At 42.2% G+C, this 18,044-nt stretch overlaps 1 protein-coding gene across 6 annotated transcripts in view; it reads right to left on the bottom strand.

Annotated features, from left to right (window-relative positions):
• Positions 1 to 3,628: 3,628 nt before the first annotated feature.
• Positions 3,629 to 18,044, bottom strand: part of LOC308305874 (scavenger receptor cysteine-rich type 1 protein M130-like) — a 40,780-nt gene continuing 26,364 nt past the window's right edge. For 5 of the 6 annotated variants that reach the window (XM_080750768.1, XM_080750769.1, XM_080750765.1 and 2 more), the window contains 8 exons: positions 17,334 to 17,957; positions 9,873 to 10,208; positions 9,279 to 9,578; positions 8,757 to 9,053; positions 7,976 to 8,275; positions 6,549 to 6,878; positions 5,214 to 5,517; positions 3,629 to 4,741 (listed from right to left, as the gene is read on the bottom strand). In XM_080750768.1, coding sequence (XP_080606894.1) covers positions 5,426 to 5,517; positions 6,549 to 6,878; positions 7,976 to 8,275; positions 8,757 to 9,053; positions 9,279 to 9,578; positions 9,873 to 10,208; positions 17,334 to 17,957 — 2,279 coding nt within the window. In that variant the 3' untranslated portion in view covers positions 3,629 to 4,741; positions 5,214 to 5,425. The remainder of the gene's footprint in view (positions 4,742 to 5,213; positions 5,518 to 6,548; positions 6,879 to 7,975; positions 8,276 to 8,756; positions 9,054 to 9,278; positions 9,579 to 9,872; positions 10,209 to 17,333; positions 17,958 to 18,044) is intronic. The other variant, XM_080750766.1, reaches the window with a different exon arrangement.

Raw genomic sequence — 18,044 nt, forward strand, 5'->3', positions numbered from 1 at the left:
CAAGGGGCTGTCAGTCAAAGGGGCGTCAGTCAGCCAGCCAGCCAGCCAGCCAATGGCCATTTTCTAGTCGAAGGACAGATGTGCACACTGACACGCATGTGTGCGTGCACACACGCACACATGCATAAATGTCAATATGTCATGGTTACATTAGATAACCAGCACCGTCCACATTCCAGTCCTCACTAGTATAGGACCTGCCTGCATGTCAGATCAGTTCAATGACAATGTGTCATTTCTGTGAATCAATCATCTTATAACTTTGAAGTAGTGTTCCTATTGGTGAAGATGGTAAAGATCACAACGAGCGGGGGGCTACTTGCCTGTCTCTTCCACATAATGGCTACATAAAGGACACAGCGGTTGTGTATTTAGTCACTGACATTAAAGAAATACAATAAATAATGTCTGTCTGTCTGTCTGTCTGTCTGTCTGTCTGTCTGTCTGTCTGTCTCTCTCTCTCTCCCTGGGGTACACGGAGGACACCACCCGGTCTCACATGGTATATCAGCAGCTGGTGGATCAGATCTACTTACATGGATGTGGCTCCATGGAGTCCATGGTTAGAGAGGGAAGCAGCAGAGAGGCCACACTCAGCCACAGAAGCGTCTTCATCCTGCTGTCTGCTCCTGTGTCTGCTGAAAACCTCCACAAATATACCTTCACTCTCCCATTGTACTTATACTGTACTCTGACACTGTGTACTGACACACCCCCTCCATGGCCTGACCAAACACAGTAGCCTACACCAGTGGTTCTCAACATGTGGGTCGGGACCCCCAGAGGGGTCCCCAAATTATTTTGGGGGGTCCCCAGATGATTAACTTTAATGTGCAACATTGTTTTCTCACTTAACAGTAAACAAACCAACATACAGTCTAAGTGTATATAGAGAGTATCTGCACATTTCTAAAGTGCCAATTTAAGGACTTTTAAGACAATTTAATACCTCTAAAATAAAAAGTTAAACATTGGCCATATTGTCAAATATTAGAGGCAGAGATTGTGAACATAGCCGATCGTCTATTTTCACAATAGAACCATGTTAAACTAAATGTAATGCCTCAAGTGCACATCAGTTCAAATATGATTATTTTGGGTGTCGCGGCCTGAAAAGGTTGAGAACCACTGGCCTACACACACACACACGCACGGCGCACGCACGCACGCACGCACGCACGCACACACACACACACTCGCATGCCACACACGCACACACTGTGTTACCCAGAACCTGTTGACTTTTGATAAGAACTCAATCTAAGCGGTGGAGGTAGTTATTCTTTATTGATAATGAGCACCTTATCGATCCTGCTTATTGAGTTTGGCTTTTATTGAGCCCACTATTGAGCATTTTCCAATTGTTGGTAGAAAGACGTGAGATGAACATTTCTGAACAGAACTTTTTCATTGGCTAGTTGTTGTGGCAAACCACCATCTACTGTATGAAGATGACAATTGACAACAAAAGTAAAGTAAACCAGTAAGACTCCCTATTCGGGAGATGAGCGACCGTTAGGTCGCAGCGTGATTTTAGGGCAAAAATGTGTAGGAGCAGTGTCCAAAAATGTGTTTGAAAAAATCTGCCTGATGCTATATGGGACAGATCCATGTTGATGAGATGAGTGTAGACATACTGTGTAGCGATTTGTGTGATTTTAGGGCAAAATCTGTAAGAGTAGTGTCCAACAATGTGATTTAAATAATCGGCCTGAAGGTGGCGCTAAATGGGACAGATCCATGTTGATGACATGAGTGTAGAGCAAGTGTGTACCGATTTGCATGATTTTAGGGCAACATTTTTGTCAAAAAATGTGTTTTGCAAGAATCGGCCTCATGGTGGCGCTAGAAGAGGGCCATGTGAGAATTGATGGGTTGTGGTTTGACAGGCAAGGAGTGTGTGTGCAAAATTTGGCATGGATCGGGGCAACGGTTGCGGAGATATGAGCAGGGCAAAAGTATGACGTGTGACGTGTGACAGACAGACTGACGGACTGACTGACGGATGGATGGACTGACGGACAGCTGGTCGAGGTTTTGGTAGTAACTGCGACCTCACGGTCGCAATAAGACGCCAAAGGGCCATCTGTTTTGGCCATATATGGGAGAACAGGAGATTTACTACCAATCCGGGTGATGTAGCCGTTGATGATGTGAGTGTTGGTCAGCTCCATATAAGGAGGTCCATGACATCAAGGATCTCCATATATGGGCATGTCAGCCATAGACATTGAGGCCAGCTATAGACATTGAGGTGTATGTAGAACCAACCAAGTGCTGTGAGACCCCAGTGCCCACACATACTCTGTTAGTCATTATGTGAAAGTCCAATGATGTCTATGACTGTCTATGTCTGACATCATACATACAATTCCTTTTATGCCCATAAATGGAGATCCCTGTCTGTAGAACCAACCGTGTGATGTGAGACCACAGACATGCGTCTGTGCGTGTCAGTATGTCTCTCAGTCCTTTTCCCCTTTTATGGGCATAAAAGGGATTCTATTAGTGTGGTTGCCCTAACAGGGCATCATCTGGGAATCAGATGTAGAGGTCAGGTCCATATATGGAATCTAGGTGATGATCCAGTCATCTCCATGTATGGATATACAGGGTTTGATCTTTGATGAGGTGTCACATGATGTCACAATATCAACAAATGTAGGCGTTACAGAAGTTGAGAGAAGCTGATTGATACCGGGTACTAGGGATGGGTATCGTTCACCTTTGAATCGATACGATACCTTTTTTGATACCTGGGAATCGATACGATACCCTTTTCGATACCATTTTCGATACTTTTTATTTAAGTTTGGTGATGATGATGATCACACAGTGTGGCGGAGAGTATAGACGTTGGATAATCATCATAATAATAAACATTCTAGGCTATTGTCGGCTATTTTCCACAGTAACGAGTGTAGCCTACTAAAGCAGTCATTAAACTCTCAGTAGCCCAACTGTTACAGATGCGACCGGCCAGGGATGCGTTCAAGAGTATCGAAACGAGGTATTGTTCCTTTTTTACTTGAACCGATACCCGATAGTATCGATGTCATGCAATCGATACCATTAAAAGTATCGCAGACGATACCCATCCCTACCGGGTACTCAATACATTTTTATCGAGTTTGTAAAAGGCTCGGTTTTCGAGCTCCATCCCTACTCAATATACTGGAGGATTATAATACAATTACAATGATTGTTTTCCCGGATATGAAACATTAGACCATTGATATTTCTGCTGTGTCAAAAATATAACCTTTTCAGGAAATGAAAACACAACACAATGAGCCATGCTCCTGGAAGGAGCTAAGCTCCAACATTTGGCTTTCTGTCCAATTGTCCAACGTTTGTTTTAAGCCCAGGGTCACATTGGCCAAACTTCACAGGACGCTTAATGAGATAAACTCATGAATAGCACCGCTCACTTCACACTGTGTTTGATTCATGTTATACCAGCAGTTGTCATGTCCATCCTTGATTAGAATGACAAAGTCACACTTAGTTAGGTGGTTTGATTGAAAGTTTGAGGAACCAATAGAGAATAGATTTAGTCAGAAGCAAGTTATAACACTTTTCATTGGTTCAACATGGTTAGTAAAAATAGATGCAAAGGGTGTTCAATTCAATAGCATTGATTTATTAAAGAAAAAAGCATAAATGAATGGACCATTGTAAAGCTGTTTGAGCACTTGGAAAAGCGCTATAAAAATGCAATCCGTGAAAATGTAATCCATTCTCTTTACAGCTTGACTTTACACTACAACAGTCACAGAGCTGTTTTTTGTGCTTAGTGCTGTCAGTTATCATCTGATACCAATTATGCATGTTTCTTTTCTTTTTTGTCAAGCACAGGCTACGGTATACAGTTTCAAATCAAATATAACGGTTTTTTTAATTGTTCAGAAATTGGCCAATACCATTATGTGACTGATTATATTGTGCACCTTACTTGTTTTTTTTTAAATGTTGAATTATCATATGCTTACAACACATAACAGCTAGCTATAGCAGTGACCAGCAGGTCAACATCACAGCACCAACTTCCATATAATACAGCAGTATACTAGATAGAGTAGAAGAGTATGTAGAACAGTGATTTATCAGTTAGAAAGCTTTCATCAGATAATCGCTAAATGTATGCCTCTTGTATTTAACACAATCAATGATTGACTGATTGATTGATTGATTGATTGATTGATTGATTGATTGATTGATTGATTGATTAACAGTTGTTAACAATACATGTAGTACAGTCAGTACTTGCTAATATATGTAAAGATAATACAAAAGCCCCTGTGGCTTCCTACCATTGTAATAAATTCATCAATAAGACATCCAATACATACATTGCAGGTATGTAAAATGTCAAATTATAGGCCCTGAGAGAAATATGGTAGGATAAAAACATCAAAAATGAATCAAATAAAAGCTCAACTCTAAATAAAAAAGCTTAATTCAACCTACTGTAGCTATGATTTCTGAATGAATGAATGTCAATCATGAGAGAGAGGAACTAACTCTTACTTAAGTTACAATTAAAACAGTGAAAATAAGTGATGAATAAAGCTGTAGTTCTCTTGGTGGGTGTGGTCTGCTGCAGGAAACAGGAAGCTGGCAGAGGGATTGACAGCTGGCTGGGTGTGGCTGGATCCAGTGAAGGTTGTGTGGAAGGACCCTCCTGGATGGAGCAGCTGATGGTGAAGTTGGAACCATCAAACACCTGCAGCCCCTGTTGCTGGCCCCCAAGCACACACACATTTGTAAAATTGTCAATCCGTCAACAGACTGGCAGACAGATTGACCTGCGGGTGGGTGGACACACTTAATTCCTTTGAACACCCTAGATATTGGTCAAATTACGCCTCTGCCATCAGGGCGAAGATGCAGAACCTTGAAGTGGCATGAGGTTCGGTTTAGCAAGAGTTTTGTCCCCTCAGCCATTGCTACACTGAACGATCTGCTAAACGATCTGCTAAACAATCGCCCCTGTCGCTAAGAGGGTTTTTCTGTGTGGGGTACTGATGATCTGTCTTTGTGACATGTTTGTGTTGTTATATGGTTATGTGTTGTTTCTTGTTTGAACAGACTGTGAAGACAAAATTCCCTTTCGGGACAATAATGATTATTATTTAAATCGGTCAGGCTGACTGTTTAGGCATGCAAGTGATATGAAAGATAACATAATAAAAACAGGTAATTGTTTTTACCTGAGCAGATCAGCTCCAGTCTGTCCCAGGAATTACCAGACTTAATTGTTTTACACTCTGTCAGTGAAGATTCAGATCCAACACAGGGAGAAGTAATCCACCATACAGGTTGACGTGTAGAACCAGACCTATATTCTGTTGAAACAGCAGAGCCACAGTCCAGCTGTCTACACACTACAGATGATGACCCTTGGTGCCAGTCTGATGTAAAATCAGCCACTGGTCTCCATTCTCCCTTGGTGTTTCATCTCCAGTATACCAGCACAGTGACTCATTCCTCCCACCAACCTGACACCATCAGAATCTGAACAGAGACAATAGAATAAGCAGTAAAATGTGATGTGACTTTTAAATAAAACATATCTAGCTGTACAGCAGGTTGGTTTATCTATTCAAATGTCCTTTGACCTGTTGCTGCTATTTATTAGAAATTCACAGGTAGGAATGAATAACTTCATTATCAGAACATACATAAGACAAGCAATGGCTTGATTAAAAAAGAAAACGTTTTTTTGTTTGTCAAGGTGATGGGACTCTCTCATTCATGACTGTTTTAATGTAAGCTGTAGGCTATTAGTCGGGGGATATCTTAAAAAGTCCTGGAATAAATTCCTTACCAAAACATTTCTTCACCAATGTGTTTGTAAAGGTGTCTAGTAACACATCTCAAAAAGACTGAAATTCAGTTTCCCTAGGAAAATCTTTGACAGCTAGGGTAATTCTGGGTCTCATTCACTCACTACACACTATACTCTAGGGGGAAAAAATCACTCCCAAAAACTATGCTTTAAGTGGGATGTGAGGGGTCTAACTAGATGTTTTTAATTATTCTGAATCCATTGCAAGAATTTGTTTTGCACAAAAAACATTCATTGGGCTACAAACAGCCCATAAGATGATGGTTTAGTGATGAGTCATCACTTTTCACAGTGGTATGGGGGTCCATTTCTAGCCCAAGGAATGTTTTTGGTGCAAAACAAATGCTTGCAATGGATTCAGAATAATTAAAAACACCTAGTTAGACCCCTCACATCCCACTTAAAGCATATTTTTTGGGAGTGATTTTTTCCCCCTATTGTATAGTGTATAGTGAGTGAATGAGACCCAGAATTAACCTAGCTGTCAAAGATTTTCCTAGGGAAACTGAATTTCAGGCTTTGTGAGATGTGTTACTAGACACCTTTACAAACACATTGGTGAAGAATTTTTTTGGTAAGGAATTTATTCCAGGATTTGACACTATTTCTAAAGATATCCCCCGATTATATATATACATGTTCATGTCACTTTCACATGGGTCTGTTTGACTGAGTTTATTGAGTTCATTCAGGTTACCTGTGACAGTGAGAGAGATTAACTCACTCCCAGAGGAGAAGTTATGATTGAACACATTGATGTGATAAACACAGCTGTAGTTCCCTTGGTGGGTGTGGTCTGCTGGAGGAAACAGGAAGTTGGCAGAGTGACTGACAGCTGGCTGGGTGTAGTTGTGTGTTGTGTTGGATCCAGTGAAGGTGAGGTGGAAGGAGCCTCCTGGGTACTGTGGCTGGATGGAGCAGCTGATGGTGAACTTTGAACCCTCCACCACCAGCAGCTGCTGCTGCTGGCCTTCAGAAATCCCATTTACGGAGGGGAAGAGGCTGATGTTTGGCTTAAACAGAAGATCTGTAACACGACAGATGTGATGTAGACATTTTCTTTTAGCATAGAACACAAACTTCTGACCATTGACGAACAACGCAACATTCCAAAAGAAAAGCAGGAAGCTGTGGACATGGAAGGCAGCACACAGTCACTGATCAGACAGGAGAGGTCATGTGGGAGGAGTATATACTGCCCTACAAAGGCAGAGTGCAGTAACTACATTTTCGGACACACCGACTTATTCGTGTCGCCTAAAGGTCAAATTAGCCTTCATGATATTGGGGAATGAACAATTAGCTCAAGCACAGATAAACGATCAGTGTAATATCACTTTCATGCCTTTATCTCATTTGGCTGATCAGCTGTAACACTTTTAAACCGATTTTTTAGTGAAATACTTGTACGTAGTTACTGCACTCTGCCTTTTCTAGGGCAGTATAATGTGGAAAAGTAGGAGCTTTACCAAGTGTACATGCATCCTTTTTTAGAGTGCAGACTTGAAAACACCAACTTGGGACCCCTGAATCACCCCTGAATCAGTGCTATCTAACATTAGGGTATTGAGCCCTGCAGTGTTGTTAGCTCCAGAGTCCGCAGTATGTCATTGGGTAAATATTGTAAAGTTTACTCAATGAACATGCTACATCAATTCTAAATTCTAATATATGTATATATATATATATATATATATATATATATATATATATATATATATATATATATATATATATATATGACCAATGTATTTATTTACGTGTTGATTTCAGTGCTGATATTTGGGTGAATGACATTTGATCACAATCCAATTCATGAAATAGCAGAGATTGCAGACTCCTCTGACTAATATGCATGTGCATATTAATAACCCAGTTGCACAATATCCTGGCTAAAAACACAATGTAAACGTAATATTTCTTTCAACTTCTACAAACTTTCGACAGACAGACAGACAGACAGACAGACAGACAGACAGACAGACAGACAGACAGACAGACAGACAGACAGATAGATAGATAGATAGATAGATAGATAGATAGATAGATATTTAAAATACTTTATAGATCACTGCCATTGTAGAACTATGTTTTACTGCCATTGTAGAACTATGTTTTTCTTACCTGAACAGATCACCTCCAGTCTGTCCCATGAACTACGAGACTTAATTTGTCCACACTCCCTCAGTGACAATTCAGATCCAAAACAGGTAGATGTAATCCACCATACAGGTTGATGTGTAGAACCAGAACTCCATGTTGTTGAAACAGCAGAGCCACAGTCCAGCTGTCTACACACTACAGATGATGACTTCAGGTTCCAGACTGATGTAAAATCTGCCACTGGTCTCCATTCCCTCTGGTGTTTCGTCTCCAGTGTACCTGTACAGCGACTGGTTCCTCCCACCAACCTGACATACGACTCTGTAACGAGACATTTCACTTAAATGCCAGAGCTTAACTCTGCATGTAAATATGCTAATTTTAATTAATGTGAAGAGAAACCGAATATATTGTGTTGGTCCTCCCAGTAAAAAGCCAAATTACTTTGATTAGAAGAAAACAGTTTAGGCTATAATAATATTTTGTTTATTTGTTCAACTTTCTTTGTCTGTTTTGTGGTGTGTTGGTTGAACTTGGACAGCTGAATAGAAAAAAATACATTTGTTTGATTGTTACAGAGTACATGGATCTCTCAAGCAGTAAAGCAGGTTGGTTTATTTGTTGAAATATAATAGATGATATTTCTACAGTTTGTTACTATTTATTTATTGATATATATCAGAACACACATTCTAATGGAAAGCTATGATTTGGTAACACTGTGACCTTTAATACCAAGGGTGAAGCTACCATTTAGGACAAAGAGGTCATGACCCCATTGTTGGAGTCATTATTTATTTACCTGAACAGATCATGTCCAGTCTGTAGGAGGAACTGGCAGACTTAATTGTTCCACACTCCTTCAGTGAAGATTCAGATCCATCACAGGCAGCTCCAATCTCCCATATAGGTTGACGTGTAGAACCAGAACTCCATTCTGTTGATAAAGCAGAGCCACAGTCCAGCTGTCTACACACTACAGATGATGACCTCTGGTTCCAGTCATAAGGATGCACTGGCCTCCACTCTCCCTGGTGTTTCATCTCCAGTCTACCAGTACAGTGACTGGTTCCTCCCACCAACCTGACATCACCAGGTTCTGTACAGAGACAACAGAATAAACAGTAAACAGTAAATAAAATATATTTATGTGCACATATTGGGATGTGCACATTTAAAGTGGTTAACATATTTTTGACATTATCAAACATTAATATAAAACATATCACACAGTCTACATTTTCCAAAAGGAAATGCATGTACAGTGGATGGATGTATAAGATACTGTATAGTTTCTGTCATTGTGGGAATCATTGTTTGTTACCTGAACAGATCACCTCCAGTCTGTCCCAAGAACTATGAGATTTAATTGTTCCACACTCCATCAGTGAGGACTCATATCCAACACAAGAAGACCTAATCCACCATGCAGGTTGACGTGTAGAACCAGAGCTCCATGTATTTGAAACAGCTGGGCCACAGTCCAGCAATCTACACACTACAGATGATGACTTCAGGTTCCAGTTAGACCAACCATCCAATAGTCTCCACTCTTCCTGGTGTTTCATCTCCAGTATACCAGCACAGTGAGTGGTTCCTCCCACCAACCTGACATCATCAGGCTCTGTACAGACACAATAGAGGAAGGAGTGAAACTGATATATTTCAGTAAGTTTCAGTGCATAAATCATTTCTAGAGGTACAGCAGGTTGGTTCTCTGTTGAGATACAGGAGAATAAGCCCTTGTGTCTCCTTTTTGCTGCCATTTCACCACCAAGGGTGTAGCTACCATTTAGGACAACGAGGTCATGACCTCTGTATATACATGTATTCATGTCACTTTCATGAGTTAAGACAGTTCAAGCAGGTTTGCCTGTTTGACTGAGTTTCATAATGATAACGTCTTCATTCAGGTTACCTGTGACAGTAAGAGAGAGGAACTCGCTCTCAGAGGAGAAGTCATGATTGAACAGATTGATGTGATAAACACAGCTGTAGTTCCCTTGGTGGGTATGGTCTGCTGCAGGAAACAGGAAGTTGACAGAGTGATTGACAGCTAGCTGGGTGTGGTTGTGTGTTGTCTTGGATCCAGTGAAAGTGAGGTGGAAGGAGCCTCCTGGGTACTGTGGCTGGATGGAGCAGCTGATGGTGAAGTTGGCACGCTCAGAAATCCACAGTCCCTGCTGCTGGTCCTCAAAAACCCCATTCATTGATGGGAAGGTGATGAGGGTGATGCTTGGCTTAAACAACATTTCTGTAACGAGAAAGAGGTGAGGTGCCTGAAACAGCAGATATGTATAGTAAACAATGTTAGCAACGGACGAAACAGACGGCCACATCACACTGTTTCTAAAGTCCACAGTAACCCCACTGTCTTTCTTGATCTTCTTACAAAGCAGGAGGAAATGTTGAAAGGAACAGGCAGACAGGTGAATTAGTCTATGTGATGTTCAATACCTAATGTAGAAATGTTCTTTCCAAATACTTTTTTGTTGTTGATATACATTCATATGGGAACATGTTTTGTTTTGTTTTAGATGGATTGCTCAAATGGCAACTTTGGGCAATTCTTGTAATTTGCATAATCCAGGACGGCCACTGAACACCATGGAGAAAATATTACTTGCAGTATGTCTCCCGTCCGAAGTATATGTCATCAGCTGACTCATAAAGTGGAGCTTTGTCTCTGCCCCTTTCCACAGCGTCACTTGGAAATTAGCCTTCAACATGTAGATATCAAGCGTACTGCAAATGGCCAGCAAGGAAGAAGTACTTCTATGTTCCATGAGAGGGAAGGTGAAATGTGAATGTCACCTTCTTTCTCTGCACATTCAAACCAGTGTCTGAGAAGTTTATGGAGAATTAAGGCAGCAGGATGGAGATGAGCAGTGTCCAGATTCTGGTGTGTGTTTAACTGTCTTCGTCCCATTTGGCAGAAACCACTTCAAGAGTTCTGCTGATACACCCTGAAGGGCCCTCATGACTTTAACTCAGGGCACCATGTGAGTTGCCTGTCACCATCACAATAATGCTGCAACCACATTCCCAGTGCTGATCCCTACATACGTTTTGAGATGCAACTGACAAACGACCAGGATGCACAATCACATAGAGAACTGCACCGACTAGTTCCAGAATACCTGCTTGATTACATGTCAATTGTGAAGTGAATCCATGTTATTCTCAAGTCAACGAGTGGCCATATCTGCATGTCTGCTTGGATGAGCAAGTGCAAGATAGACCTTGACCTGACCTTTTAACACATGAAATTTACCTGCAATTGAAAGTAGAATTCTACACAGATGAAACCCCCAACATAGAGGCATTGCAAATCATTTCAGGACAAACAGTTTCGGAAATAACATTTAGAACACATATTGAACATAAACGGCAAATGTACTAATTTGCCTGCTTGCCAGATTGAGAGGTGAGTTTCACCTGCAATTTAAAATACTAGAAGCTGGGCCGCCCTTCGGGCGGCCCAGCGTCTAGTCGGCGACCTGGCCAACTCGGAACAATGTAAATAGGGAATGAATGCCCCGCCATTTAATGCAAACCCCATTATACCTGTTTTCATAGGACCCGTTTTGACCATCTGTCTGCCTGTGTCCATTTATGCCCATATATGGAGATATCTGTATCTGTCTGTCTGTCTGTCGGCGTCCATTTTATGTCCATATATGGAGATCACTGCAGTTATAGTTCTGGGTCCATTTTATGCCCATATATGGAGTATCTGTCTGTGCCTCCAACTGTGTTGCAGACACAGTGCCGGTTCCCCCTTTAATGCAAACCTCATTATACCTGTTGTCATAGGACCCGTTTTGAACATCTGTTTGCCTGTGTCCATTTATGCCCATATATGGAGATATCTGTATCTGTCTGTCTGCGTCCATTTTATGCCCATATATGGAGATCTTTGACCATCTGTTTGCCTCTGTCCATTTATGTCCATATATGGAGATATCTGTCTGTCTGCAATCCATTTTATGCCCATATATGGGGGCATTCATTTTATGCCCATATATGGAGAACGCGCGTCCCTTTAATGCAAACCTCATTCGGGCGGCCCAGCGTCTAGTCGGCGACCTGGCCAACTCGGAACAATGTAAATAGGGAATGAATGCCCCGCCCTTTAATGCAAACCCCATTATACCTGTTTTCATAGGACCCGTTTTGACCATCTGTCTGCCTGTGTCCATTTATGCCCATATATGGAGATATCTGTATCTGTCTGTCTGTCTGTCGGCGTCCATTTTATGTCCATATATGGAGATCACTGCAGTTATAGTTCTGGGTCCATTTTATGCCCATATATGGAGTATCTGTCTGTGCCTCCAACTGTGTTGCAGACACAGTGCCGGTTCCCCCTTTAACTCATTCTCTGCCAAGTTCAACTTGCCTGTGCAATAGAACTGCCAAGGATTTCTGACGATTTCACTCATCTTGGAGGGACAATTGCGCATTGATGTTGAGGCATAAAATAACAAAACAAAGGCCTATTGGAAAGGCCTATTCGTGTGCTTTCCAGTGGTCCAAACTATATGTTTCAAACATGTTCGCTTATCTCAGAAAGTGGAAAAGTAAGGGCATGGTATGGGGTCTTCACAGGCTGCTGAGAAGACATTTTGAGTAAAAGCATGTTTTAGTTTTGAAAATGGAATAACTTATGAATAAAATATGATTGCTATTATAAACTATACCTTGCTGGAAAGGCAAATTCGTGCTCTTTCCAACGCTCTAAACCATACGTTTCAAACATGTTTGCTGATCTCGTAAGGTGGAAAAGTATAGGGTATGGTATGGCGAAAAAACGGCTTCTGAGAAGAGTTTTTTTTTGGGGGGAAAATTGAATAAATATGAAGGAGCTATGAATACTATATAAACTATACCTCTCTGGAAAGATGAAGTCGCCTTCTTTCCAGTGCTCCCATCCAGATGTTTCAAACATGTTCTGTTGTTTAGAAAATTGGCCATGTATCACCCAAAACACCTCTAGGAACAAACTGAATACATGTTTTAGTAAAGTAGACTCTCGATCAGAACTCCTTTCTGCCTTTTATTTTTGGCTTCAGTGATGCAGAAGATATTTACAGTGTTTTCAAACAAAAGGGAAAAATAACAATGAATAAAAAATAAAGTGATTTTACAGACTTCAAGTGCATTCACAGTTCTCAATAGTGCTTTTTGAAATTACAAAAACAAGTGTTCTCATTCTCTCAGTAGTGGTTCAAGTAAATGACAATGAATAAAGGAACATTTCAACCCCCCCCCTCTGTAGTGGTTTTCAAGTAAACTACAAAATATGAACATTCCACGCCTTTTCAGTAGTGGTTCAAGTAAATGGCAATGACAAAAGGAACATTTCCCACCCTTTCAGTAGTGCTTCAAGTAAATGACAAAGAATAAAAAGTTCAGTTCTCACGTTCGCTGAGGGTTTCAAATGAAATAAAATAAAAATGTCAGGAACAGAAGAGCTGGGCAGTGAATCCACTGGCTCAGAAGCTGAAAAACACAATATAAAAAATAGGCTAGTTATAGTTTTTGCAAGGTAATATTGTGCACAAAATCAGTAGGCCTACATTGTTTCCATCCCCATCATGTCTCAATGTATGCATTTTGACACTTAGAATGAATGAAGACTTTTACAGTTGCTATGTGGATGTTTGGATTTTTAGATGGATAAAAGCATTGAACACAGATACAATAAATGTAGGCCATCTGTAACAAAAATAACCATACCTTGACTAAAGCCAACCAATGATTCGCTGTCACCTGCAGATGGACCTGGCTCCTCACACTCAAGTGTCTAGATTGATCACAAAGAAACAAAGCACACAGATTTAGTACAAAACTAAACTGCAACATGCGTGCACACCCACACAGTGGCGCTCTCGCTCAATCTCTCTCTAGAGAAAGATCCACAATACATGTGGGCATACATTGTATATACTGTTTGTTCAGACTTACTGTTTTCTTTTTTGTTTTTCTTTACATATCTACTGCATAGTACTGTGTTCTATTTGTCTGTCATTCAATGTTATATGAGATACTTCAATGGTTTCCAGTGGAAATAAGCTTAGTCTTTTCATGGATAACCTTTTAGTAGACCTTGTACCAGTGAACTGTACCGTCATGAAACTGTACCTTTTCCTATGCAAACTTCTAATAAAGTCTTCAATCAATCAATACATGAGGAAAAACAATGCTGCCATTCGTTCCAAAAGCCATGTAACTATACAAATGCCACAATGTTTGGGCTCATTGCGCGCAGATCAGAGTGGGTATGGCAGGGGTATGCAGCTGCCATACCTTGGCTACAGAGGTAAATAATAAAAATGTAGGCTCTACTTTTCATCGTGCCTGTTGCTAAGGTATGGCAACATGACTGGTGTCTTGCACGCGTGCCCTGCACGCGCGCGTGCAAGACACCAGTCATGTTGCCATACTTTAGCTTGTTCTGAACTGACGCCACTGGGAGAGATGCACTCACTCCGTATGCAGAACACAGCGATCACATACAGTACAGAGAGAGAAAGAGACTGAAACACGATACAAATGCTGTTCCCCCCTTCTGATTTACCAAAGTCATGATTTACACAAAATGAACATTTGTATTTTATTCTAGAGCAACGAGCGCGCGCGCACACGCAACCTCAACTAGGCAACACAACGAGGAGCACAGATCCGTTGGGAAAGGCCTGGCGTTGTTTGCCAACGTGTTTGGGCTCATTGCGCGCAGATCAGAGTGGGTATGGCAGGGGTATGCAGCTGCCATACCTTGGCTACAGAGGTAAATAATAAAAATGTAGGCTCTACTTTTCATCGTGCCTGTTGCTAAGGTATGGCAACATGACTGGTGTCTTGCACGCGTGCCCTGCACGCGCGCGTGCAAGACACCAGTCATGTTGCCATACTTTAGCTTGTTCTGAACTGACGCCACTGGGAGAGATGCACTCACTCCGTATGCAGAACACAGCGATCATCACATACAGTACAGAGAGAGAGAGAGACTCAAACACGATACAAATACAAATAAAATGCTTCGTACCACTGGTGTTGGCAGCATCCCTACGGCTCCATGTCGCCGTGGTCCGTCTCTTCCGAGTCGTAGGAACTTTCAGCCAGATCCCTGAACGCAGTGACTCTCAGGCTGCGTCTAAGACCTGGAGTCGCTGCCATCGGTCTCCACTCTCCACTGCAGCAGCCGCGGGTGCCACAGGGCGCTGGCTTCTTCTTGGGCGCTGCGCTTCTGGAGCCGCCTGGACAGCAGGGTCGGCGACGTGTCGATCAGTTGTGTGAACATAATCGGCACCCGATTGTGCATTGAAGATGGAAGGTTTAGGAGGATTGTTCAAGTGAGCTGAATCAAACTCGTTCACGCCATGGCCAGAGCCCTAGAGTTGCGTCACTCCCGTTCACTTCATGGGGCCAGGTCTTCTACGCACACATCTATTGGCGTATAGTGACAAACGGCGAACCGGAAGTTTACAAAATGCATTGAAGTCTATGAGGTGTAAAGTGACAATGAACCACGTGACCAGCGCTGTTTCTGACCCCACGGTGACACCACTCTCTGATTATACTGCTCTGGCCATGGCCAAGCATGCCTGCAGGGAGAAAAAAAAGAGGAGAAACCGATCGCTAATGGTCTGTTTGAGCGACCGTCATGTTTCAGGGTTTATGGATTATAAACTATCAGGTAAGGCTATGTTTTACAACCATTTATACAGCGATCTGTCTGTGTTGTTGTTGTTGTTGTTGTTACTTTTGGCACTGAATTGAAATGATGTTGTACTGTCTGAAACAGAAAGCGGACTGGTATCTGCTTGCTGGATTGCTATAGTGTGTGTGTGTGTGTGTGTGTGTGTGTGGGGACATCACGATAGTTTTTCACTTCGACGTGCTGTGTTAGTTGTGTGAACATATCGGCAATGTTTTACAACCATTTATACAGCGATCTGTCTGTGTGTTGTTGTTACTTTTTTTTTGTCTGAGAAGGGTAGAGAGAGGTTTTGAATGTTGTACTGAAACAGACAGCGGACCACCCAGCTGATTGGCTGGCACACACACACACACACACACACACACACACACACACACACACACACACACACACACACACACACACACACACACACACTAGCACGCCCACACACAAGCCACGGCTTTCTGGTTACCCGTCTCGCTCTCATTGTATAATTGGTTTCAGGTTTCTGAGAAGAGGTTTTTCTTTTTGGACAATTTAATGATGTTTAATTTCATGTGAGGCTGTGCACTTTTGTTTAATGTTGTAAAAAACACTGTCAGACTTTGAGGAAGTGTATCATATGTTGTGAGAGGCTGGATAAGGCTGAGATCTTTTGTGTACAGTATGTACAGTAAAAGACGTCCAGAAGACGTCTGGCACCGACATCCCCAGGGGAAAAGACGTTCTGAGGACGTTTAGCAGGGAGTGAGTTAATGCAAACCTCATTATACCTGTTGTCATAGGACCCGTTTTGAACATCTGTTTGCCTGTGTCCATTTATGCCCATATATGGAGATATCTGTATCTGTCTGTCTGCGTCCATTTTATGCCCATATATGGAGATCTTTGACCATCTGTTTGCCTCTGTCCATTTATGTCCATATATGGAGATATCTGTCTGTCTGCAATCCATTTTATGCCCATATATGGGGGCATTCATTTTATGCCCATATATGGAGAACGCGCGTGCCTGTGGGACGAACGCCCATATATGGAGAACGCGCGTGCCCGTGGGACGAACGGTTCTCGAGATACGCGGATTACATACATACACACACACTCACAGAGATTTTTTGTTGACTCATGTGGCGTACGTGATGTCAGAGCCTTTTATGAAGTGATGTCACAATGAGTCAGAGCTTTCGCCGATTTCCTCCGGAACAGCCTGATGTCAACAATCAACCCCGCATAAGGAGATTCCGAACGTTTCGCGCCGGTTCGAGAAAACCGCGCGTCGGGTCGGGTCGAGACCCGGCACTGCACTCCGTGCCGCGGCGGGGAACGCGCGTGCCGAATCTGAAGCCGGTGGGACGAACGGTTCTCGAGATACGCGGATTACATACACGCAGACAGACACGCAGAGACTTCTCGCATTTATAGATAGATAACATCAGACATGGTTGGCACATGAAAACCCTGAAGAAAATTGATAATAAACACAATTTTAGGACATGTGGTTCAAGTGTGGCCATCTTGTATTAAGCAAATTGCCCAACTAGCAACATTCGGCAAACAAGGACAGAATTGTTCTAGGACACCATATGAATAGAAATCAATGAATAAAAAGGATTTAGAATTGAACGCATGGGATTGTCAAATTGACTAGTAGGTTGATATATTATTCTTTACCTGAACAAATCACCTCCATTCTGATGGTGGAAGTGTTAGCATAAGCCAAGGTTGTTCCTCTGCACTCCTTAAGTGTAGATTCAGGTCCAACACAGAAAGATGAAATCGCCCATACAGGTTGATCTGTATAACCGTTAATCCTTTCTGTTGAAACAGCATAGCCACAGTTCAGCTGTCTACACACTAAAGATGATGACATCAGGTTCCAGCCGTCATTGTCTTCTTCCATGTCGTATGCAAGCACTGGTCTCCACTCTCCCTGGTGTTTCAACTCCAGTACACCAGTACAGTGGCTGGCTCGTCCCACCATTCTGACATCAGAACAGGTAAGTCTAACAGTCTTTTCAGGTGAGCAGGTGTTTCTAGTTGAGTCTGAGGTTCTACAGTCCATGAGAACAGACTCACTGCCTTCACACTGGAACTCTTTGGTCCACATTGGAGGCTTCACTTCTCCATAGAGCGCCCCCTGGAGGACTGAAGGAGCCCCACAGCCAAGCTGCCTACAGACCACCTCTGCATCCTGCTGGTCAAAGTCACCTTCACACACTGAGACCCACGACTGATCAGACTTCACCTCCACTCTGCCTGAACACATACTAGTTCCATTCACTAACCTCACAGATTCTGGAGAGAGAGAAAGAGAGGCATTTCCATTTCTATTTTTATATTTTAAAATGAGATGCACACACTAATTTAAAGGACTCAGAGCAA

Source organism: Nannobrachium achirus, assembly GCF_963921795.1.
Source record: "Nannobrachium achirus genome assembly, chromosome: 2".
In the NCBI taxonomy this organism is placed as follows: Eukaryota; Metazoa; Chordata; class Actinopteri; order Myctophiformes; family Myctophidae; genus Nannobrachium; species Nannobrachium achirus.